At 34.4% G+C, this 23784-nt stretch overlaps 3 protein-coding genes, 1 long non-coding RNA gene and 2 other non-coding genes across 7 annotated transcripts; 1 reads left to right on the top strand and 5 right to left on the bottom strand.

The window, feature by feature from the left end:
• Positions 1–76: 76 nt before the first annotated feature.
• LOC147517028 (uncharacterized) lies at positions 77–1413 on the bottom strand. 2 transcript variants are annotated; one of them, XR_015213782.1, is made up of 4 exons: positions 1307–1413; positions 1188–1227; positions 909–1067; positions 77–438 (listed from the first exon to the last, which is right to left on the bottom strand). It is a non-coding gene; the product is annotated as an uncharacterized LOC147517028 (long non-coding RNA). The 2 variants fall into 2 exon arrangements; XR_015213781.1 differs by having other exon boundaries at positions 77–1067.
• Positions 1414–3977: 2564 nt separating this feature from the next.
• LOC147517027 (pre-mRNA-splicing factor cwf26-like) lies at positions 3978–5879 on the bottom strand. The gene is made up of 4 exons (XM_086594642.1): positions 5843–5879; positions 5473–5545; positions 5054–5234; positions 3978–4120 (listed from the first exon to the last, which is right to left on the bottom strand). Exons 2-4 carry the CDS (start codon positions 5521–5523, stop codon positions 4035–4037), a joined length of 318 nt encoding a protein of 105 aa, XP_086450768.1. The 5' UTR covers positions 5524–5545; positions 5843–5879; the 3' UTR covers positions 3978–4034.
• A 1158-nt stretch (positions 5880–7037) lies between these two features.
• On the top strand, positions 7038–11502 carry LOC147517026 (complex 1 family protein / LVR family protein). The gene is made up of 2 exons (XM_086589456.1): positions 7038–7301; positions 11186–11502. The coding sequence occupies exons 1-2, from the start codon at positions 7067–7069 to the stop codon at positions 11260–11262; spliced, it is 312 nt and encodes a 103-aa protein (XP_086445582.1). The 5' UTR covers positions 7038–7066; the 3' UTR covers positions 11263–11502.
• A 1499-nt stretch (positions 11503–13001) lies between these two features.
• LOC147517023 (protein transport protein Sec61 subunit gamma) lies at positions 13002–15862 on the bottom strand. Its single transcript, XM_086589455.1, has 3 exons — positions 15702–15862; positions 15499–15614; positions 13002–13197 (listed from the first exon to the last, which is right to left on the bottom strand). The coding sequence occupies exons 1-2, from the start codon at positions 15793–15795 to the stop codon at positions 15499–15501; spliced, it is 210 nt and encodes a 69-aa protein (XP_086445581.1). The 5' UTR covers positions 15796–15862; the 3' UTR covers positions 13002–13197.
• Positions 14115–14268, bottom strand: LOC147517025 (small nucleolar RNA snoR136). Its single transcript, XR_015214689.1, has one exon. It is a non-coding gene; the product is annotated as a small nucleolar RNA snoR136 (small nucleolar RNA).
• On the bottom strand, positions 14326–14404 carry LOC147517024 (small nucleolar RNA SNORD25). The gene has a single exon (XR_015214711.1). It is a non-coding gene; the product is annotated as a small nucleolar RNA SNORD25 (small nucleolar RNA).
• Positions 15863–23784: the final 7922 nt, after the last annotated feature.

Raw genomic sequence — 23784 nt, 5'->3', positions numbered from 1 at the left:
TGTCTATCCGGTGTCTTAAGCCTTGACCCTCGATTTATAGAGATTTAAACAACAAAGATTTGAATCCGCCCTCTCATAAATTTATAGTAATTTGAGTTCATTCTGCTTTTTCTGGGTATGTTATCAGTACTACATCACCTTAAAGAATACCATTGAAACCTTTTAACAAATCAATTGCAATGGTTTGGATTAGATGAATATCCTAAGGTCAGAATGAAATTCTAATTCCTATGCATTCATAAATAAAAGTTAGCATTCCCACTCTTCCATCTCAATACCATGAAATACTTAATGGGTGAATTAAGCTAAAGACAAATCTATATCTAGAAAAATGGATTAAGGATTGAATACCAACACACATCAGGATCCTCAGCCATCCGTGTGCAAATCTACTCTAGCATCCTTGGCAAATGCATTTTTGTTGCTTACCGTTGTACCCTGGTGATTGTACATTCAAAATAGGAAAATGTATATTAGACTGGGATAAAGAGTTCTAAACCTGTAGCAAGTAGCAGCAAACTCAGAAGCTAATACAAAGCTAAACATATACAACCAGTTGCCTCTGCAAAATTATGTGACACATTTGTGATATTGAATACAATTGTTCCTAGAACTTGTTCCCAGAAGTTTCTTACATGTGGTCCTTCTGATTTTAAGTATCGTCGATGCAAATAAGGAAAAATGAAAAGTGAGAACGATAGCATACACAAAAAGGAAATACATTCATAGGATCCTTCTCCTCAATGACTGCAAGTTTACTTGCAATTAAAGAAGAAAGGGAAAATGGAAAGAAAAGAAAAGTAAACTATGAGTTTGGAAGTTTCTCCCAACCTTATTTGTTCAATACTTGATGTCATTAGACCGTTAGTAACATATTATAACCAGTGTAAAGTCCATAGGTTACTTACATCTTCAAGCTCCTTTGTATACGCTTAGGCCTTTTTTAACATTTTTTATCATTTTCCATCAATCAAGGAACTTCGAGCTCTTTAAAAACATTCGTCTCAATGAACAGCAAAAGTTGGGGAGGAGTTGTAGCCACCTAGCAGATTCTCAGAGCTGCGGACCTAAGCATAGGAGACAAAGATGGTTAAAGTCCAATTGGATAAAAGGCTTCAGACTGATAAAGCCTAAATTATAACAGCAGTATTTTGAAGAAGAATGCACATTTCTAATTTAAGTGTTACCCGCTTTGTAGCAACTCTTTCTAAACTTGCCCGAGTATCCCTGTAGATTTCAAAATTGAGAAAATTTATCAATTAAAAGACATAATTTATTAATTACACGATAAATGATATCGACCAACCTGCATTCAGTGGGTGATGATGTAATTATTTTCGACGGAAATGGGGTCACTGGATCTTCTTTTGAGTCCTGTAAAATTGCTAATCAGCTTTAAGCGAAAAAAGGATCATACCAATATTTTTTAGGAACTGGAAAATCATATCAAAAGTAGCATGGACTAATGGATGATTTCAGTTTCCTGGTCACTTTATTTTAGCAGACAATATTTGCATCGTACTGATTTATTTTTGTTTCTTAAACATTACATGATTTGAAAAATCAACTCAAGATTTCGAAAGAAACAATTTGATCAAGTCAATGAGTCAACTACTAAGTTGATGTTGATGATGCATGAGCATTAAATTAATCAATTGGGTGACAACTACTTGGATGTAATGTCTCATGGAGTGACACCAAAGCATAAGTACTGTAACATTCATGAGACAAAGCATTTATGTGTATGGTCTCTATTTCTGTAATACCAAATGTCAGTATAAATCATCCATTGTTGAGGAAGTTCTGTAACGCGCTTATGTTGCATCACAAGGTAAAAAAAGAAAAAAAAAATGAAAAAGGGGGGGAGCAGCAGTCTTCCCATCCATTGTTGCAATTGAATAAAAGCTTGAAAGAAAATGAACCCCTTGGCTTCTAGGAGTTATCGTACTTCCTTATGCATAATCTTAAGTGTTTGCCCTTGTTTGAGCTGCATTACTGCACCAATATAATACACCAAGAAAATAGAAATTTGAGCCAATGGATCAATCATTTTAAGGTGTGTTTGATTGTAAACCACAATTCAATCGAACATGTAACAGGGTAAAGGTATCGTTGCAAGAATATTACTGGAAACCTTGTGTTTAGAAATGATGTAACCACTTTAAAACATGTATTTCCATAATACTCCAGCTAGATCAAAAATGTAAAAATGATGGTCATACATAAATAACCAACACAAACATCAAACATTTCATTACTTACTTTTTGATTGATTACTATCTTCCCTAAACAGGTGCCTCCTTTGGCCATTTTGGACTAACATAAATCCATGAGTCACTACTGTAACTTCAACATCAGGGCCAAGTTCAACTCTCAAACTATCTTAGAAATTTATTAGCGTCATTTTGCGTGCATTATAGATGGTGTTTCCTGGAAATGGCAACCATCTGGCAGTTGAAGTCAAAAGCGTAGAAGTATCTCGTAAAGTTTCCCATGCAAGTACTTGAAAAATCAGCACGATAGTGCAGCACAAATTTCAGTTGGATGAAGTCATAAAAGTAAATTGAAATCATGAGAAAGTACCACTTAACGGATCGATAGGAAAAACACATGCAGGTCATAACGGCAATGCCACATATAGACGACTCAAGCCGTAGTAGCATAATTAGGATCCTTTAAGTTATTTCCATGCTTAGCCAAATCAAAATGTAATACATCAATAACAACCTAAATTGAAGCTTAGACTCTCAGACCGACAAAGAACAAAAACAACATAAGCCAATACGCCATGCTTGCCAAATTTGATACACCCATGTGGGCAATTCAAATTTGAATATGAATTGAGCTGAAATATAGCATAGTTTGTAATCAGACGTCAATTGGGATACTTTGTCGATTGAAACTCGATAGCACGCTAATTGTTTACTCAAAAGTATTATAATCATTATGACATGTTACACAAATTCTATTAGAACTTAGCAATGGAACTTTTAGATGGAATACAACCTATTACCATAAAAAAAAATACAACCTATGGTGGTCAAACTCTTATCTAACCTTACAAATAAAATACACTAACTATAGCGAGAAATATCGGCGTCAAACTCCTTTTACAGGATGACTCTCTGAAGACTTTATTATCACCCATCTGTACAGCTATTTGAATCACAAAACACGCAACTCTTTAATAATGAACTTTCGTACAGTGTAAGTGGTTCAAAAAATTAATTATCAAAGTTAAAGACACTTACCTATTGCATTTTTATCTACTGTTTAGCCAGCGTATAATGTCAAAACAGTGACCAAAAGTAGCTGCCAGTAGTCTGCCACGGGTTACATCCTACTCCCAATTTCATCTACGTTTTGAACTTGCATCTAATATCTCCAGCTTGCACAATAAGCCGATGAGCAGCCTTTTAAAAATAATCGGTGAAATGAATATTTGATATTGGACTATGTTGCACGGGTATGGCTGAGACACAGCAAAGACACTCCAGAGACATGGCATTTCCAGTTAAAATATGGAGTGTCCGACACGGGTACGACTTCCATTTTGAAGTACCCACACAACACATATATTGGATAACTGCTATATATTAGTTAGAACTCATGACTCAATTACAGCACAAATATAGCCAATAGTGAAAGTACACAAACGATCTTACCCATTGAATGATGTCTATCGCCAAATATTGTGCTGCTACTTGAATTCAGTAGGGGCTTCTTCATAGGAGAGCTAGGATCGCCTTAGTTGTATTCTTTATCTACACGTATGGATCGGGTGCTTTCCCATCCTTTCCCCTAAGCCCGGTGAACTTAGTGTCGGTGGTTATCTTATGCACAAAAATATATAAGAGTCAACAATCTTGAGAGAAGACAATACACATTAATGTAACTTATAGGAAACAACTTGTATACACCTGTAGCTTCTACGGAGTTTCAGAGAAATTTACCAAAGGCGGTGGCGGTGATTACAAATATGTCAATCAACTGTTTCATACAATGGAAGCAAAATTTGATACGGTATCCTTCAATTACATATCGGAGACCGACCAAAGATACGCTTCTCTTTCAGTAGCTTGTTTTTCGTTTGTTCTTTTGAAGTATTCCTTTTCATATCCTGCACCAAGACAGAAGAACATATTACTTCATTATTGCAACTCTAAATGTAAAAACTCCATCTGAGAGCCATATTTCATAGAATTGCATCATACTCATCGTAATCTTGAATTCAGCGGGCTTTAAGATGTGATTTTACTAAAAAAGTCGAAAGGAAACGCAAAAGGTATGATTCATTATATTAAGGCTACTGAGAATTTATATCCTTGTCTTTTATTTATTTTCAAAACACTATTTTAGTCTTCCTTTCGGCGGTCGATATTTTTTCTCCGGAATAATATCACACCCGACAACTATAGGTTAAGGTCCTAAGTATCCCCTTAAACTCAAACTTAGTGGGGGTACGGCTTTTTGGTATTGCTTTCTCTTCCGGTCATTTGTCGATGGACCAAAATAAAAGTACAATTTTAAGAGAAGGATTAGAGATACTTAGATATCTTTGCACAACAATACATACGCACAACAACACATGTCCACATGTATTCATTTCTTGAAATTACTTAAATGAATAGGGGTAGTGACCTATAGACAAAAACTCAAAGACATTATCACCAGAAAATACTTATGATTCAAAGATTTCAAACTACAACCTAAAGCAGATAATAGACAACTGGAATCTTTTGAACCCCTTTAAAAAGATCTATCGGGATTATTTAATGATTCTTCTGATTTACAGTTCACAGATCATAACCATGGCAACTTTATGTGCACATTACCATGACAAATCTTTCCCTAGAAAGAAGAAAATATATCACATGAAAAAGACAGCAACTTCAGATATGACGATCATATTCTTACTTGTAAGAGAAAGAATATGCAAACATAATCAAGCTCCCACTCCTTTATATGTACCACAACAATGATTAACAGGAAAGTGTATATACTCATCACTAAAATAAAGCAGACTCTAAACTGAAGGTAGATGGGAACACACCATTGCTACGATCAACCCCATCCCAATGCCTCCCAGGTTTTATGCCATGACGGTTTGGTGCAGCATCTATTCTTCTTACTATCCAGCTATGATTAGGAACCTTTTGAGGAATAATAAATCCAGATTCTTTAATCTTTTCATTGTCGCCCAAATCTTCCAAAATCAGGTCAGAATGCTTCCTCTGCAAAAAGATAAAAAGAACATGAACATTGGTAACCATGTTAAATCATCAATAGAAAAAAACCAAAGTGAACTTTACAAAGCTGTCTAACAGTATCCTACATGGTGAAATACCAAAACTTCAGGTATATAACCTTTCAATATGCCAGTATCTTGTATACATGGATGACACAGTTTTTTTTTAAACTACCGTGTGTTGCTAACTTGTTATTACTTAAAAGAAAAACTTATTTTATTACCTTTACCAAGTGAGCCATTGGATCTCCCCATCTAACCCTTTCCTTCAACATTTTGTCAAGTTCCGGATCATCTCTGCAATAAAGATCATTTATGTGGTCAATGTCTACATACAATTAGGATAGTATTTATGCCCGTGATAGGTACAGACTTAAGGAACCATCCCAGCAATTTACTGTGTATATTTAAGTAACGCTCTAAAGCCTACTAAAAAATGACGATGAGGTGCATGTTAACTCAAAAACCATAAGCTGATAAGCATATACTAAAAATATCATTAATTTCTCCCAACTGATTTATGCGTGTAAGCTACCTACATAAGATAAGGTGAAGGACTGCAAATTGACCATGATTAAGATGGTGTAAGCTTACTTGGTCCTGGCAAATGGTCTCTCCCTCTCAAGTTCTAATTAGGTGCTCTCGGCTTCGACTTCTTCCCGCTTTTGAGCCAAACCTTTGCCCCATTCCAACTTCTTCTCCTTGAAAAATAAACATGGCAAAGGATTACCAACCATCGGTTAAAATTTTGTTTTCATGAAATATCCATCCACCTTTACTACAAATTTCCTTGACATTCATATGGAGAAACATCCCGCTTCTTAACAAACAATTACCGATTTCAAGAAGATATTAAGCCCGATGTATCTTGTTTTGGTGAGGATGAGCAAAAGCAGGGAACATAAATATGTCAGCTATACAATATAGAATCATAAAATTTCAGAACTCAATGAAAATTTGATAACCTTCACTGCCAGATCTAGTTACAATAACCGGAATTGGAAGCATAAAGCAAAAACCAGTACTGGAAAGAGTTCATGAAGAAAGGAGGGGAAGTTGAAAGAACTCAGTATTAATGGTAGTTAAGTGGATATTAATGGTATTTAAGTGGGTATTAATGGCAAGGTAACACCGCGTACATGTCAATATAGGCGTGGATTTGGGTTTTTGTCCTGAATTTACATAAAACTCCTTTGTCTGTATGTTGTAATTGAAGGGTATAAATAGAAATCAAAAATTAAATGACGAAATAGTCCTTTTTTAAGACATTGAATAATATTTTTTTGTATTTAATCAGGGGTATTAGGTGGTAGAAAAAAGGCTGGTCTAATTTAAAAGGCCAGATTAATTATGGTGTATTTTACTAATAGAGATTGGATACTTGAATAAATGAAGTGGCTCCTCCCTGACGGCCTTAAGAATCTGGTTAATGTTATTCTAAGTTATAAGAAACTTTTGGGTGAATGTATTACTGTGTTTGAATATTGTGAAGCTAGAAGTGCTAGTTGCAACTTTGTAAACAGGTGATTTGATGTGCCACCGGAGTGCTTATCTAATATTTCTTGTTTTGTGATTTTGTTGCTCAAACTTGTTCCTGATAACAAGATATGCTTCTTTAGCGAAAAAAACTATTGAAACAATAATTCATTTGCATTTGTTGATGCATGAAACCACATTCATAACAGTGAATATGGGCCGGGCTTGAGTTATATTGGGTTGGATTTACATATGGGCTAGACACTTGATTGGGCTAAGGCCCACGGTTTAATAAATTAGTAAACAAGAAAAACAGAAGAGGAAAAGAGGAAGAGAAGAGAAATGGGAGGAGCAGTGAGAGCATATCGGACACTGTTACGAGCGACACGTAATTCATTTCGGGGCGATACATTAATGCTTAAAGAATCGGCTGTGGAAGTGAGGAGTAAATTTGAGGAGAATCGAAACGTTACATGTGATAAGGAGATAGAGAAACTACTTGAAGATGCACGTGAAGCTTCTCATTTCATTACTAATATGATTGTTCAAGCTAAACTCAATTCTTCTGGTGGTTATGGTAATTTTTTGTTTTTGTTTATATATATTAGATTCAAAGTTTGCATTTTTATTTGTTTTTGAATAGTTGTTTGTTATTTAGCTTAGAATGAGGGTTTATTTGGGTGTGGCTAAATTTTTTGGGTTATTGAAAATGGGGTAGAATTAGTATGACCTCAAATGCTGACCCAACAGAATACTTTGAAAATCAGATTATAAGCAGCTTCATGTAGTGGTTTGTCATATTGATTGGATTATTTCTATATGGTAACTGTGTGGAGCTTCTTAAGTATGACCTACTTGAGTGCCGTGGGGTTAGTGAAAAATTGAATAGTTGTTCAAGTGTGGAGCTTTTGATTGAGGTTGAGAGGTTATGGAAATGAGTTAGAACGTTAATACATGATAAATGTTGGTTTGGATGATTAGTACCTAGGTAGTTTAGGGCTGGATGCCTTAGGCAGTTAGCCTCGAGGCGCTAGAGCCTAGAGGTGAGTCTAGAGCCTATGCGTGCTTTTTGAAAAGAAACTTAGTGATCTTTATAGTTATGTTTGTTTGGGGAGCATGGTGCAAGTTTTTGGAAGATTTAGTAAGGATTTTGAATTTGAAGTGGTTATGGAGAACATGCTAAAGTTTGAGTAGATAGTTATGGGTGGTCTGGTGAGAATACTTAGTGCTTCTTCGCATCCTTGCATGCTGTCTGTGAATGAAACACAGCCAAATTCATATTTATGAACAGTGGACAAAAAATGTCAGACTTACGCTTCTGCAGGGTGCCCGCATGGGCTGGTGGGGGTGGGATGGAGGTTTAATGATTGGGAAGTGGAACCCTTAGCTCTGCTTTAGGTAATAATGGATACTCCATTTATATTACTTCTTCCTTTGTGATCATGGTGACAGCATGACAGTCCTTTACCTTGACCTCTCTTGCACCAGTGCAAGAATCTCGATTGTGGGTAAGGAAAAGTTGGCCTCTCCACTAGGTCACGTGATCTTTATTAAATTTCTCTATTTTATTCTTCCTCTTTCTCTCTTACCTACAAGTTGCATCTCTAAGTAGTTAGTTTTCTTTGTGGCATGCCTCATTTGCATCCTTACCATTTATGAGTCTCAGTCTAGGATGTGTATGACCATCTTGTAATTTGTCAATTTTTTTGTCTCATGTTTGGAACTCCTTTTTTCTTCCGTGAATCTGCCCTAGGTTAGGTGATGATACACCCTTAGGCAGTCTTATTAACCATCAAAATGTGTTAATTTAATCATTTAAAGGGAGGGGGACTTCCATACCATTCACATGCAAGGGTATCTGCATTTGGCTTGCAGGAAACAAGTAATAGTTGGTTTTTTAGTGAAGTTTGCATATCACTGAGTAAAAAGTTTAGTTTTTAAGCAACTTTGTTAGAATCACTAGATGAAGCCCCAGTTGAAACCATTCAAAATCAGATTAGAAGCAGCTATTCCCCATTCTGGAATGCATCCCTTTTCTAAGTTTTACTTATTTATAAGCTTCAAATAGTGATTTGTCATAGTAATTAGATTACTGCTTTGTGAGAAATGTGAGGATCTAGGTAGAGAATGACCTAGTTGACGACAGTAAGGTGAGGATAGAATGAAACAATGGTGGGATCAGAGAATTCAATACTTAATATGTAGAGATTTTGGTTGAGGCTGACGGATTTTGGGGAGGAATTAGAATTTAAAGTGATGATAGATTTTAGTTTGGTGTTGTTCGTAAAAAATTTACCTATGCTGTTACAGGCACTGACGCCGGTTGGTAAGTGTATGCAGCCTTAGGCAGGTGAGCTCTAAGCGCTAGGGGTTAGCCTAGATAGGCATGCTTTTGGCATAGCACCTTAGTAATCATTATAGTTATTTTGTTTGGCAGTGTATGTGCAAGTTTTTGGAAGATTTAACGATATTTTGGCATTCAAAGTGGTCAGGAATAACATGCTAAACCTTAGTGGATATATGAGAAGATACTTGCTGGTAGTCTGTTGGAGAACCTTAGTGGATCTTCCCATCCTTGAGAGCTGTCCGTGAAATGAAGCACACCAAATTTCATAGTCCTGACTCCTGAACAATGAACAAAAAGTCGAAGCCTTTTGCTAAGAGCGCCTACATGGACTGATGGGGGGTGGGATGTAAGTTTAAGAGGGCGCCTGCTATTGGTAGGAATGGAGAGTCCATTTTATGTTAACTTTTTCTTTTGTCAGCATGGTAACAGTCCTTACCTTTACCTCTCTTGCACCAGTGCAAGAATCAAGATTTTGGATAAGAAAATGCGACCTATTTATCAGGTTACTCTATCTTCCTTTGATCTACCCACAAGTCGCATCTTTCCATAGTTGATTTTTTGTGTAGTGTGTCGTATGCGGTAATGCCACGCCCTTAGCAGGTCCTATTAACCATCAAAATGCCTTAATTATGTCATCTAGATGGAGGGGGATTCCATATCAATTTATCAATCCCAAGAAACAATATCTACCATTTGGCTTGGAGGAAACAAGAATAATTTGGTATTCTGTGGTAGTTTGCATATCACTGAATCAAAAACATTTTTGAAATGTTTCTTTTATCAATATGTGGAAGGATTGTTGTTTGCTTCATCTGGAGTAATAAGAGTATTTGAGGAGTCATTTTTTTTACTTTTTCAGGTGTTTATTTTTTTTTAATCACGAGGAGTATTGTTATTTGTTAGCATTGTCTTGGTTAAGTAGGTGTCTTCAACTCAATAAATTCTGTACCTTATTATTTTCAGTTGAAGTTGATGATTTTATCAGTTATTAAAATCCAAAACATACATGAGGGTTGAGTTCAACTTTCTAAATTTGGTTGAATGCTCTGATCAAATTCTTGTGATGTTAGGGTAAAATAGGTAAAAACTAAAAAGTGTTGGTTTAAGAGGGAGAAAATGAACAGCACATAGAGCCATAGAGAGGGATGAAGCAGGTGCCGATTAGCAAAGTCGGTAAAACCTTTGGGTGATGATACCAGAGGTCTGGGGCTCGAACCCCGCCAGCATCAAAGAGTTACTGATCTCATTTAAAACAGGCTTGCCAATAAAAAAAAATAAAAATAGAGAGGGATGAAATTCTATGGCGGTTTGAGTTTATCCATAAAGAGACAGTTAAGCTACTGAAGATGTGCCTGATTGTGTCTGCGATGGCTATAGCTAAAGACACACTTCCTTATTGTAAATGGAATAATAAGACCCAGAAGAGTGAGTCACTGGAGATGAGGGTTTTGAAGTGGATGACCCTTTTTGGCGGTGAAGGAGGGCATTGAACCCAAGACCTTGGGGCCCAACCTCCAAGGCTTGACCAGTAGGCCACTAGGCCTTTACATAGTTACAGTCTTGTCGAGGGGAATGATGTGAGTTTTTGGAAGATTTAGTAAGGATTTCGCATTGAATAGAGGAAAACTAAAGCTTGAAAAGATCGTTGTGGACTTGTGGGTGGAAACCCATAAAAACGCTGTTCAGTGAATGAAGCATCTACTTAATTATGGTAAGCAATCACATGATATAAAAGCTGAAAAGAGCATGTCCTTGAGTTGCATATCCTACTGAAACCTGTCTCGCATCAACTCTATTAGCAAATATTTTCATTATTGACAAGAAGAAAGTTGCATTCCACACAGAGGGTGAAGTTTAAGGAAGCCCAACAATGAAGTATAGGGATTTTACCCTTATTATAAGTCTCTGCATGTATTTTTCTGTCTGACGTGTAAAGATATGTGTCTTCTGGTGATTTACCACCCTAATAGATAACAAACACACACTTTTACACTATTGGCGCTGTTGTGTTGTAATAATCTTTATAGTTTATACCAGTCAAATGCATGTAATTATTGATATTTAATTTGTCTTCATAGTTTGGTTGCACTAACCACCATAGTTCTGTGCTGCAGCTGTGAAACCCAGTCAAGAGCACGCAGGAGCAACACTTGAGGTACCTTCTGAAGAGATTCTTCCAAAGTCTACTTAGGAATGGACTCAGAACCTCAATGGCGTCAAGTTTTTGACATTGGATGGCTCAGTAGTGTACAATGTAACAGTTTTCTATTGTTTTAAAAGTTTGCAGAGGTCTTTAACCATTTTCTGTTTATTTTCAAATTTTGACAGCAATAATGACCAAAGAATGAAGTATTCAAACAAGTGACATATTGCTGATATGGCAGGGTTAGACTGTGGTTGCCTTGGAATTTAATATGGTTGTGGTTTTTTATCTCCAGAATGCAGCAACACATCTTTCAAAGCTTATATAAAACATACCTTGAATGTCGAGTCTATATAAATTGAAGAGGAATGTAATTAGTTGGAGAGAAAATTTTCAATATTATCAGTTTGACCTTAGTATGCTACTATGCTATAGAAATAATTCTGGCGTCTTGATTTGTGCACGGTAATTAACCACAACTACTGTTGCCTCACCTTAATCTTTGTTTATCACTGAATTGCTGCTGCCATTTCAAGCAGTCCCTTCTGTCGTGAGTAGATGGGAGGAATGGCTTGGAAGAGCAATTTTATTGCCCCCAACGAAAATGTAGCGGATACTTTTGATAATGTCTCAGAATGCAAGAATGTGAATATCTCTCAGAGAAATGTACGATCGATTAAAAATTTAGTACGTATAGCCAAACCATTTCATTTCAGTATGTCCATCGAGCTATGACCTGCATTGCCTGTCAGTTTGGGAAAAAGAGCTGAATTTGGTATTTAGTGCCCCTCAGTGTTAACTAATTAATCTATGTGCCGCCTTATTAGCACACTCTAACTTTACGCGCCCTTTTTATCTTGCCATAATGCTCCCACTGTCAACGTAGAACAGAACCAATGGGGTAAACAAAACTGAGGAGAAGCGTCAGTCTATTTGCTGCTAACATGCGGCAAACAAAACGCTGACTTGATTATGCTCAGACAAGCGGTCAGTTTGTTTGCTGACATTGTATGAAATCGCATTTCTGCAAATCTACTGTCTAAATATCATAAAAGAGTCAGCTGGTAGGAATGTGAATTTGTTGCACAGGCCCTCCACTAGAAAGTATAAGCTGCCCGTGTGCAACAAATTCGCACTCCTCTAGCTGGTGCGGGTTCATTTCTGTGGATTACTTGGGATTTTGGAGAATAGAAATGCCATATAGGATAAAGTCAAAGTGATAAGCCTTAGATACCAATCACTTTTGCTTTTTACTTATCCTAATAATCAAATTTCCCTGTTCATTTATCCTAAGAATCAAATTACAGCTCACTTGCGGACGGCTGGACATGTTTACCCATGTAATTTTGCAGCTTGTTTTGATTTAAATCAATCTGTTTCAGTAGTTGGTAGATGTTTCCACCATAAAGCATGCAAATTCAGTGGAAATTTTGTTGACATTTTAAAACCGCAAAATTCTACCAGTATTTGCAATTTTGCATCTTCTTTGGAAGGAATTAAAGGTAGAAACACCTATATACAGCATCACTAACCTATCCCTTGTTCACATCAAAATTACATGGAACGTTTACAGGTAAACAAGCACAGCCCACACTGCAAAATGATGAGAATTCAGATTATTTCTCAAACAAATAGCTCACAAGAAATCGATTACTTATCGACTTCGTAGAGAACAACAGATTAGCACTGAAAAAACATGCCCATCTGCCCATCCTCTCCCATACAATTCAAACTTAAATAAAGAAACGACTGTGAGATTAAGGCTATATAGTAAATGCAAAGTCAGATTAGCGAAAAAAAGCTAGCTATCCATCATCAAACATTATGATTCAGACAACAAACGAGTTCACATTATAGTCTAAAGACTGCTCAAAATTGTTCACACCCAGACAGAAAAGAAGAGTGACTAGAACTTTCGTTGACATAACAAATGCCTTGTAGTCTTGTGCATCTCTAAGTCCACACGTGACAACGCTATCAAGCCTGCAATTTGCATGAAAATATATATGGTGAATCAAATGTCAAACAAACTAACGGATAAAGATCCCCAGACAACAACTTCCACACTGACACTGAACATCAAAACAATAACTAATAGAGGATCCAGCAAGGCAAATAACTGATGAGCAAAGCATGTTGCTGCATGGTCTTCAGGTGCATTTTGTGGCTTGAAAAAAGTACCTTACTGAAAAATGCAGTTGTTTTTAAGAATTTGGCAGCAGCTGAATCCGCTAGGATTAATTTATTTATATCAGACAAGAAAAATAAAAGAAAAAATCAACAAGAAAAACATTACTTGCATTTTCATTCATACAGTTAAAAGACTGCACACACCTACATTCTTTGCATCCCTCTTCCCTTTAATGGCACTATTGTGTATGTATAAAAGTTATCTTGTATTTCCATTCCATACTATTCACGTGCTAGGCTTCTAGCAACCCACTTCAAAATTATAATCCAACTAACCTATCATCTCTTTATTAGAACTAGTTACTGTTGCCTTCATACTACAGAACTCATTTAGAAAAAAAAAATGCAAATAGATTATTTTACCAGCCAGATCGGTCTACGCATTGTACAAAAGTGCTTTTCAAGCTGCGAACTTATATCTTTGCCTCAATCACGACGAGACGTCATTCAAGAAAATCATGAGCTAAAGAGGACTGCGGAGAAACCCTAACTTAGGCTGGTCCATGAAGTGTTTTATTACCAAAAGGACACTTATTTTTGTTGTTCTTGCCTAGCCTCCTCCTGGTTATGGTATCAAACCTAGAACCATCTAAAGACACAGGAAGACATAACAAGATAGTAAATTTCCAGTTGCTTAACCAATATTCAACAAGAATCAGAAGACTTTTTTTTTTTTTTTTTTATTGGTAAAAAATGCAATTAAACAAACAAATTGTTATTCCCCAACGTCCAAATACAACACGGAAAATACTGCAGTGGATAGCAAGGGGAACATTAATCTGGCTTCCCTTTCACACATTGCCAATTAAGATCAACTCCTCAATCAGCCAATCTTGTATAAAGATTCAAGAAAAATAAAGCCAACAATGTTTTCTCTTAAAACAAATTAATAATCAATAAAAAGAAACAAAATTAATTAACAAAGTCTCAGCCCCTTAGATGTTATATTTTGCGGTCATGTCCGCATTCATTACAGGTCTATGGAGTCATCATCGACACTAATTCATCAATAAAAAGAATTATTAATTTGTTATACTTAAAAAAAAAATGTATTTGTTCTAGTCTTCTTCAAAGGGTAAAAACTGCAAAGAAGAGACACAACTGAAAAACAAAACATGAGTATCGCTTCCAGGGAACGAGTCAATGGGAGATTAAATAAGTCCCAGAAACCAGTAAAGGAAGCTTTTGTAACAAAATAAACAACTAAACGAATGCTTTGGCATTTACTCTACTGTTCCAAATCAGTAATGAATTAGAAACAATAATTCACTGCTGAAAACTGGAAAGAACAAGTTGAGCTTTGTATCTTGCTTCAAGGGAACGAGTCGAGTAGGAACAAGAATTATATCCATCAACCAGATTAAGAAGTCTAGTACAAAAACTAATAAATCCAAACACAAACGAAATGAGAATGTCTTTCAAAAAAAAAAACTTAAAAAATGAGAATCCTACTACCAACTTCATGTTAGCTCAAAACTTCAAACAACGTCTTGTACGACAATTACATCACCCCTTAAACTCAGAATATCATAGGCTAGCATTCACACAAACCCTGAACCCATCCCCCAAATAATAAATGATAATGTTAATAAAATTATTAATAATAACAAGAAAACCGCAATACAGTGTAGACCGACGTTAGATTCGAGTAAAGTAAGGAGGAGGAGGAGGAGGAGGAGAAGATGATGGTGGTGGTGGTAGCGATAGGAGAGAAAGAGTAAGATAGAGTTTGTGGGATTTTGGGGAGAGTAGGAGAGGAAGAAAATGAAGAATCGGTCAATAATGTAAAATAAATTCATAAAAGTCCTCTATGGTTTCCCATGCCTTAATGTATATGCTTCCTATCTCATGAAGATTTATACAGTAAAAGGAGATTTCCTGGTGAAAACAACATTATGCAATCAATATTATAGAGTTTGTTTCAAGTATCGATCATACTTCCATTGATAGCTGATTTTTTTGCTTTTCCAATTGATAGATGGTCAATCTCTAAAAAGCTAATATACCAATAGATCAATTGTTAACCAAACAAAACAAATAACCGAAACATCAAATAATCGTAAAACAATATATTATTATTATTATTATTATTACCTAACCAGATCCGACAATAATATTATTAATCGGAATGAAAATGAGTTTAACAAAAAACCCAACAAACCCCATCACGACAAATCCAATCGCAGTCCTAAACGCAACCTTTTGAAACTCTGCATCATAAGAAAATCCAAACAATTAATAAAAACAAACATATATAATAACAGATCACAGTTAAAAAACTAACAAATTTATTTTACCTTTCCGATCTGGCTTGTGACATCTCTTGACGAGACGAACACTGTCCTTTGCGAATTCTCTTAAGGGATCGAAAACTGAATCAATCGCGTCCATTGCAGACAAATAAAGTAAAACACGGTAATGAGGAAGGAGCTAGAAATAAGAGAAAATGAGATGTGTGGAAACGTTAAAAGCAATGGTTTTTAATTGGGCCGGGTTTGGTTTTTTGACCCGTCTTTTATACTCTAGTACAGGCCCACAGTTGACAATGTTGAAACTTGAAAGTGGAACACAGAATTGGAGTTTATATGGCGAAGACGCGATGTTGAAAGTTGAATACGAAATTGGAGTTTGTTGATGATATATCCCGACCGAGATATATGATCTTCACTTATATCACTTATATCAACTCCAAAAAAACTTTTAGTGGAGATGTTCTCCCCACAATATAGATTATCCTTAGAAAAAAAATCAACATATTAGAAGATGTCTAGGCGCATCAAAATTTACTTACAATGTTATAAAATTATCTAACGGTCCAAAATTTTCAAATTTCAAAACAACTTTTGATAATGTTAAACATTTTTGTTTGAACTGATTTTTTGTAAGAAAATTCTCTATTATGAGAAAACTATCTTCACCAAAAATCAACCCTCAATTCATCTTATAAATCTACTTTAGGTGGTAGGCTAAAAGATATGCAAAGCAAATTATGGGCCTTTGTTTTCACCGATAATATTTTTCTATAAATATTGATGATATTTTGGATAAATAACAAATGGGAGGGTTTTAGGGACATATTTTATAAAAACACGTAAACAAACTCAAAACCGTTAGGGCATTTATAAGTTTTAGATTTGGCTAATTTTTTTATAGATATGATCTCCTAACTATTCTAAACATTGTCACAAATTATCCAAAAAATCAAAAATTTCTAAACTTGCCAAATATAGTCAACAAATTACAAAATTTGGCTAATTGTGGACCGTTAATTTTCACCATTTTTTATACTATATTTGACAAGTTTATAAATTTTTTATTTTTTATTATTATTTGTGACAATGTTTAGAATAGTTAGGAGATCATATATATATATATATATATATATATATATAAACCTAATCTAAAACTTATAAATGTCCTAACGATTTTGAGTTTGTTTACATGTTTTTATAAGATATGTCCCTAGAACCCCTCCCATAACAAATTAACAATATATTCTGATATATATCCAAGCATATCCTGAACTTTTATAAACATATAATTATTTGCGACTTTTAAATTTTCTTATAATATAATATTAAACAACTTTTGCGAGATGTTCAATAAAATAATTATATGAAACTCTCGGCAAAAACAATTTATGTTCATCATATTGTTTTTATTTCCAATCAATCCCAAACTTAGTCCAGTCCCCAAATCAAATTTCTATTCAAGGAGAGTGAGACATCAAAAGTTTGCGAACAAAAAAAGTTACGTAAGTTTGAAAGAGAAATTAGATAATTTAAGAAATAAAGTAGCATTGGTATTTTATTATTTCCTCCTTCTGCTGGATTTTAATTATTGCCTGCGGCTGGCATAACTAGTCACAGAAAATGTAGAAATAAGTTTATAAATGAATATATATATATATATATATAACTAAAATGTATACAATAAATCAAAATATTCGTTTTATATATAGAAGACGGAGACATCTGCAAGATTGTTCATTTCTCTTGTATTGTGATTAGAATTTTGAAGTCTAATTGTGACAGCTTTATAATATGTTTGGATAATGTTGTTGGTCGGACAAATAGATTACTTTCTCAAAGTTTGAATTAGTGAATGATATGATTATTACCCAAACCAATATAAAACTTTTTAAAACAAAACTTACCAGTGCCTTGTTGATTGGATGGGATGGAAATTGCACCTCTTGGCGTAGTTGACGTACGCAGGGAATCCATTCTGATTCAAATACCTTAAGTAGGAATTATGAGCAAGTGAAATGTCAATACTAATAGTAAATAAAATTAATATGCAAACTAAATGAAATTAAGATGAAATGAAACAAAACGAAATAAAACAAACTGAAATCAAAGTTGGTGATAGAAACTATTATAACATATAACATACTCTGAGATTGGGTGATTATTTCATAATCATCATAAATAAATAAATAATAAAATGAATGAAAACTTCATTACTTTGAGTGATCTTTTGAGTGTCTTTCCCAAAGCAGGTAAAGATGCATTCTGGATATGATTCCCCAATGCTCGAGATGCATACATAACCAACTTTCAGAATGACCATAAGGTAAATAAAAACAACAACAATGGATAGTTGTATTGTTCATGCCCTTTATGGTTAAATCGTAAGACTAGGTAGTGTTGACCGAGAAATAATCATGTAAGGTCCTACTTCATTTTTCGCTAATATCTCGTACTTGAACAAATGTTGTTTGAGATTTTTTTTTTACTCGAAGGAGAGATTAAATGATGTTTCTCAACAAAGAATTTATAATTGAATTGAAAATTTATCTTACAAGTTTTAAAAATGTATCTCAGTTATATATTTTTTGAATAATTTCTACATCAAATAAATATTGTATTTCTTATAGGTTTGCCCTATCCCAAATGAAGACCAATAGACCATACATCTTTCTTCGCAACTTTAAATATATTTATATTTATCAATCAAACTTTTGTAGTTTATTTTATTTTATATATTTATTATCTTAAAAAATATTTATCACCAATTGATCCATCATTCTTTCAAATAAGTAAAAATATTTTATCAACTTTACTGGATAATGTTTGTTATTTTGTCAAGTAAATAAATATATGTATACAGCTAGAAAATTTGAATCACTTTGTGATGCAATTGCAATTGCAATTAAACGAATTCTACGAATTCTCAATAAAACCAATTCAATTTGATCTCAAAAACTAACTTGGCCAAAGGCCTACACGAGTATTTATATCTTTCAGAGACTAACAATTTAGAAACCAATGGAAAAAGAAACTAACAATAATACCTAAATGCATAATTATAAATATCCCAAAGAGAAAGTATCAGCTCTCTCTATATTAAAGCAGAGTACATCCGACGTGGACAATCTCTATCCTGGCTGTGGTACTCTCACATGAGAGAGTGAAGCCACATGGATGTATGTTTCTTAACCCTTCGCCACTTCTCAAGCCCTTTGGAGTTCCACGCAAGCACACTTCTCCCATTGTTCTCGTTGAAAAAGAAACTCTTCCCACGGAAAAGAAACTCGTCTGCAACCCCTAGAAAGGCAAAATTGCATCCCACGTGGAGAAGTAAGTCTCTTGATCTCTATTGCTTAAGTAAGTTTCTGATTCAATTCTTAACCTTCTCTCTGTCTACCTGATTGCAGTTGCTTTTATAACCCATTGAAAATACTAACCACAATTGATATTTCTAGGAAGTCTACCGTAATATGTTGAGTTTGTTTTGTGATTGGTTTGATTATATGGTTTCTATAACTTACAATTTACAACGTTGGATAGCCAACGATTCCTGCTAATTAATAGAAAAGCTATTTATGATTTCTTGGTGCTAGTGGTTGTATACTTTGTCACAACACAAAAATTCACATTAATCACTTATTTATTATATTGTAATATGTGAACGATATGGTCTGGGAAGATCCATCTAAATAAGTGATGAGATTGAAGATTGGAATCACTCTCCGTTGCAAAATATTTCTTCCCCGAATCTCACTCGAGTCATTCAATTCTCTCCGGTAATTTCTTTAATAATATTTTGTTCTTTGTGTTAATATATTGATGGAATCCAATTGTTTTATTAATATTTGATTTATAAATCTAGAAATAGGCATATAAGCGGTGTTGGTGACAATTTGGGGCTTGGAGACCCATTTGTTTGCTTAAGAAAGACCATTAAACCAAAATTGATAATATAATAAAGAATAAAAAAAAATTAATTTTATTTAAAGGAGTAGCTTGCAAATTCAGAGTTAAGCATGATGTTGGTAATGTCATAATTTTCACCTTGTGTTTCTAAAGATAATAGCTTCATGATAGAAATTCAACTTAAGTGTATGTACTTTGTCAGAGGTCAGCATAAATAGGTTCACACTAACTTGGAAATGTTTACTAGATTGTACTAAGTTATTATCGGTAAATTAAATTTTATATTTTTTTTTCATGTGCTACATATTGTTTGATTGCACCAATTGGAAACCATGCATCTAATGTGTCTTGAGAAGTAATGTATTCCAGTTATTAAAATATCTTCTCTACTCTTGCCTTATAATTCCAATCAACATATGTGTTGATTTGAATTACTTGGTGATAAATAAACTTCAATTGAATAACCTCATGCAGGGTTGAACTAAGAGATGACAGTAGCCAAGATTTTTTGCAGTTTTAGTCCCATTTTCCATAAAGAATGTTCTTAGTTGTCTTCCCCACTCAATGTAAGTTCTAGACATGCCCCTGTTATAAGGTTTGCTTTATAAACTTGGTCCATATATTGGTATGTACCAGGTTGTTGTATGGACTCGATTATCTGCAATCTTTGTTTGGTTGATAAGGCAAAGTAGTTTGAGCAAACTTGCTATCCGTTATTGATGTTAAAGAGATGGTTCACATTCCATATTTTTAAGATGTGTACTGAACATGCTCACATGACAATATAGTATTGAAGTGTCATTATCCGGATTACATTGTGGACATTAGGCACCAAATTTTGTGAGTAAACTTTCTACACCTCTATTACGTCCGATTTGATTTGTTACACCGAAATTTGTTTTTCTACAATTAATATTGACGTTATCCACTACTATTGTATCTAATCAATTATTTATTGTTTCTTTTTTCTTTTTCTTTTTTTATAAATATATTGTCAATATTGAATGAGTTTGTTTGTGATTGGTTTGATTGTATGGTTTTTGTAACGAACTTATTGTTTACAACGTTGGAAAAACAACAATTCCTGCTAATAAAAAAGTTATTTATGATTTCTTGGTGTTGGTGGTTGTATACTTTGTCACATAGGCGTATGAATTGTGTAGTGGTTAGTATATCGGTTTGCATCACTGACTGAAGTCCTCTACATTCTCTCTCACAATACCAAAGATTGATGCAACACAACACAGAGTTGAGCGCTACCCATTTGTGATCATTGTGTGGAAGGTTCGTTGAATCATTTCGAGAAAACTTATACACGGCGTGGAAGGTTCGTTCTAGGAAACTCCATATACGTCAGACGGCAAGTGATTTTTCTCCAATTCAAGTAAGTGATTTTGTCCAAATGACATGACCAGATCGATCAAGTAGATTGTTGGCAAGGTGTTCATAATCAACTCGACATAATATTTTTAGCGCCCGAATATTTTTAGAGTGATTAGAAGCGAACCATGATTAGAAGTGAACCATTAACCGAATATTTTTGCCAAATATAGGAGATACCAATACTTTACATTTAAAAATTAATACTTTTAACTTGGTTAGTTATTGGAGAGAGACATATTGTTTGCATTGTTGCCTAAATTAGTTGGAAATGTCAAACGTACACTCCGTAGAGCCGATTCTGTTTTGCTTTTTAAACTTACACTACTTCATCTTTTGTTTAATTAAAATGTCGTGTTAAGGACTCACTCTATAATGTTCTTGAAAACCTGACTGGACTATACACATCAACCATGAGCTTTTACATACCATGCTTTGAATGTACACTTTTTTTTTGCAACTCCAGTATATATGCAAGTGTTTTCTTTAAGCTCTCTGATATGATGATAGGTTTTGGAAATCAATAGTAACTCGTGATGGCTGCTTCCCCTTGAGGAGTTGTTTGGTCATTGTTTTTTCAGCTATATCATCTATTTAACTAAGAGAGATGATGTTAGTGCTCATAGGGTGTAGTATTGAAGTTGTTTGGAGATTTTATTTCTTTTGTCTAAGACAGATGGTTTTACTGCTTACTGGATTCAGCGTTAAAAGACATATTTTCTAAATATGTTTTGTTATGATTTGCTAATTATATGTTGTATTATGTATAGTAGTATTTTCCAAGGGCAGGATAGCATCAAGTGTATGTTGTGGTGCAATTAGAGGCAATCTTATGTGTATGAGAAGACGTGGGCAGTTACTAGCACTAACGCTAGACATCATCAGTCATGACACTTATGTTGAATCTCCCAAAAGCTATTATAAAGACAACTACCAATTTCAGTGTGATTGGGCAAGTTATACACATGGTACATTTAGAAGGGCAATGATGCTATCAAAGAAGTTACCGAAAAAATCTAATCCCCTTATTGCAACATAGTGTGATAAATATGTGATACTGATTTACCATGTAATGGAGGAGTCCTGCTTTTTTTATTAGTGTGTTATTTACATATTAATGATCTTTTCAATAGTTGTAAGTGTGTGTAGAATATTAACCCTTAAAAGTATCTATGGGTCCTGTTTGGCAGCATGGACTATAGAAACAATAAGGCCCTTGATAGCATGTGTTGGTGTTTGGTCCGGTCAATTTTATGAATAGGGGCCACAACTAATGAGTAAGCTGTGAACCGGCTAAATTGCCAAACCACAAAAGTGAACAAAACTGTACAGTAGTATCTCTTGGTTTAGGAGAGATAACGATATACAATAGATAAATACAGGAGAGAGAAAAAATTGAAAAAGACTTTATTTGCATTGTAATCTGCTCGTCTCTTTCTAGTTTCAAACATCCCACCATCATTTGACTTGTGCTTAAACTCCATGGAAACTTCCTACTCACTCTCTCTTCTCTCCCACACCCTATCTTACCTATTTTCTTCCATTTATTTCTCTCCTTAGAATCTTTTTGAGAGATGCACAAGTTATTTTGTTGGATTTCTCTAAATGCATCAAAATTTTCAAATGAGCGGTTCTTCCTTAATAAAATTTTGTATTATTTGCAAATTGCAATCCTTTTTCTTTGCCTTTTGAATTCTTTATACTCTTTTTTTTTGGCCTATTGTAATATCAAATTCTGAAGATGACATTTTTTTTTAGTTAATGGGTATTATTTCTCTGTAAAAATTTCCTTGAATTTCTTTTGCAATAATTGAGATTTGTGTTTAAATATTTTGTATTGTATTGACCTTATTGGTAAATGAATTGTTTGAGATTTTTTATTTTATTTTATTTTGTGTACAGTCTAACCAAAAAATGAAAAAAAAGTTACAACCGAACATCCTTAAGCACCATTCATATTTCGGTTATTAACATACATGCTTGTGTCGCCCTAGATTGTGTTGGATCACCTAAACTAGGTTTGCCTATCTTTGTTATCAAGTATTCATTCTTCTTATACTGAACAGACTGGCCTTAGTTACCATGTGAAAAAGATGTGAAACAGTGATTTGATATATATTAAATTAGTTACGTTCAATACAAGGAGCGTGAAGCTTATGAGAATTTTCAATTTTGACAGTAGATCAACATTGAAGAAAGACAAATTGGAATGATGATAGCAAACTGCTTTTTAGTTCTTAGGCAGCGAATTTTTTATCAAGCCAACTCAGAGGTGTTACTATAAGTCTGATGATTTACGTACTTTTAATGAAATTGACCCATGTTTTGGGGCTACATTATTAGTTTTCAACCACCGGTCGAAGAGTAACGCTGCTGCTCAGCGTAATAGAGAAATGATATGAAGTAGTAATATAACAACTTTTATATCAAAGTATTTTTTGTAATAGAAATGGTTGAAGACATTTTCATAACGTTAAAAATCTAAAAGATCCCGGGCATATGCCCGGGTCCAAAAACTAGTCCTAAATAATAATAATGAACCCTAAATCACATCACTTTGTAACACTTCTTACTCGTCAAAAATGTCACTTACTTTTCAATTACACTTTGCTCTAATTTACATTCTCCAACATTCTTGTATTTGCAGTTTTTTAAAGACTAGGGTATGCTTGTGTCGTACGACACTGATGAACTTGACACGCCTTCGGCGCTACCTAGAATGCCAAATCGGCAGTGTCTTCTTTCAATAGAAAAAAGTGTCAAAAGAAAACACAAATTAGCATAGAATTAATTAATTAGTGATCAGTGAGAGCACAAACATATATCAAAGAAGGAAACAAAA

Source organism: Coptis chinensis, chromosome 2 (genome assembly GCF_015680905.1).
Source record: "Coptis chinensis isolate HL-2020 chromosome 2, ASM1568090v1, whole genome shotgun sequence".
In the NCBI taxonomy this organism is placed as follows: domain Eukaryota; kingdom Viridiplantae; phylum Streptophyta; class Magnoliopsida; order Ranunculales; family Ranunculaceae; genus Coptis; species Coptis chinensis.
The sequence above is the reverse complement of the archived record's forward strand: the minus strand, read 5'-3'. Positions and strand labels throughout refer to the sequence as shown.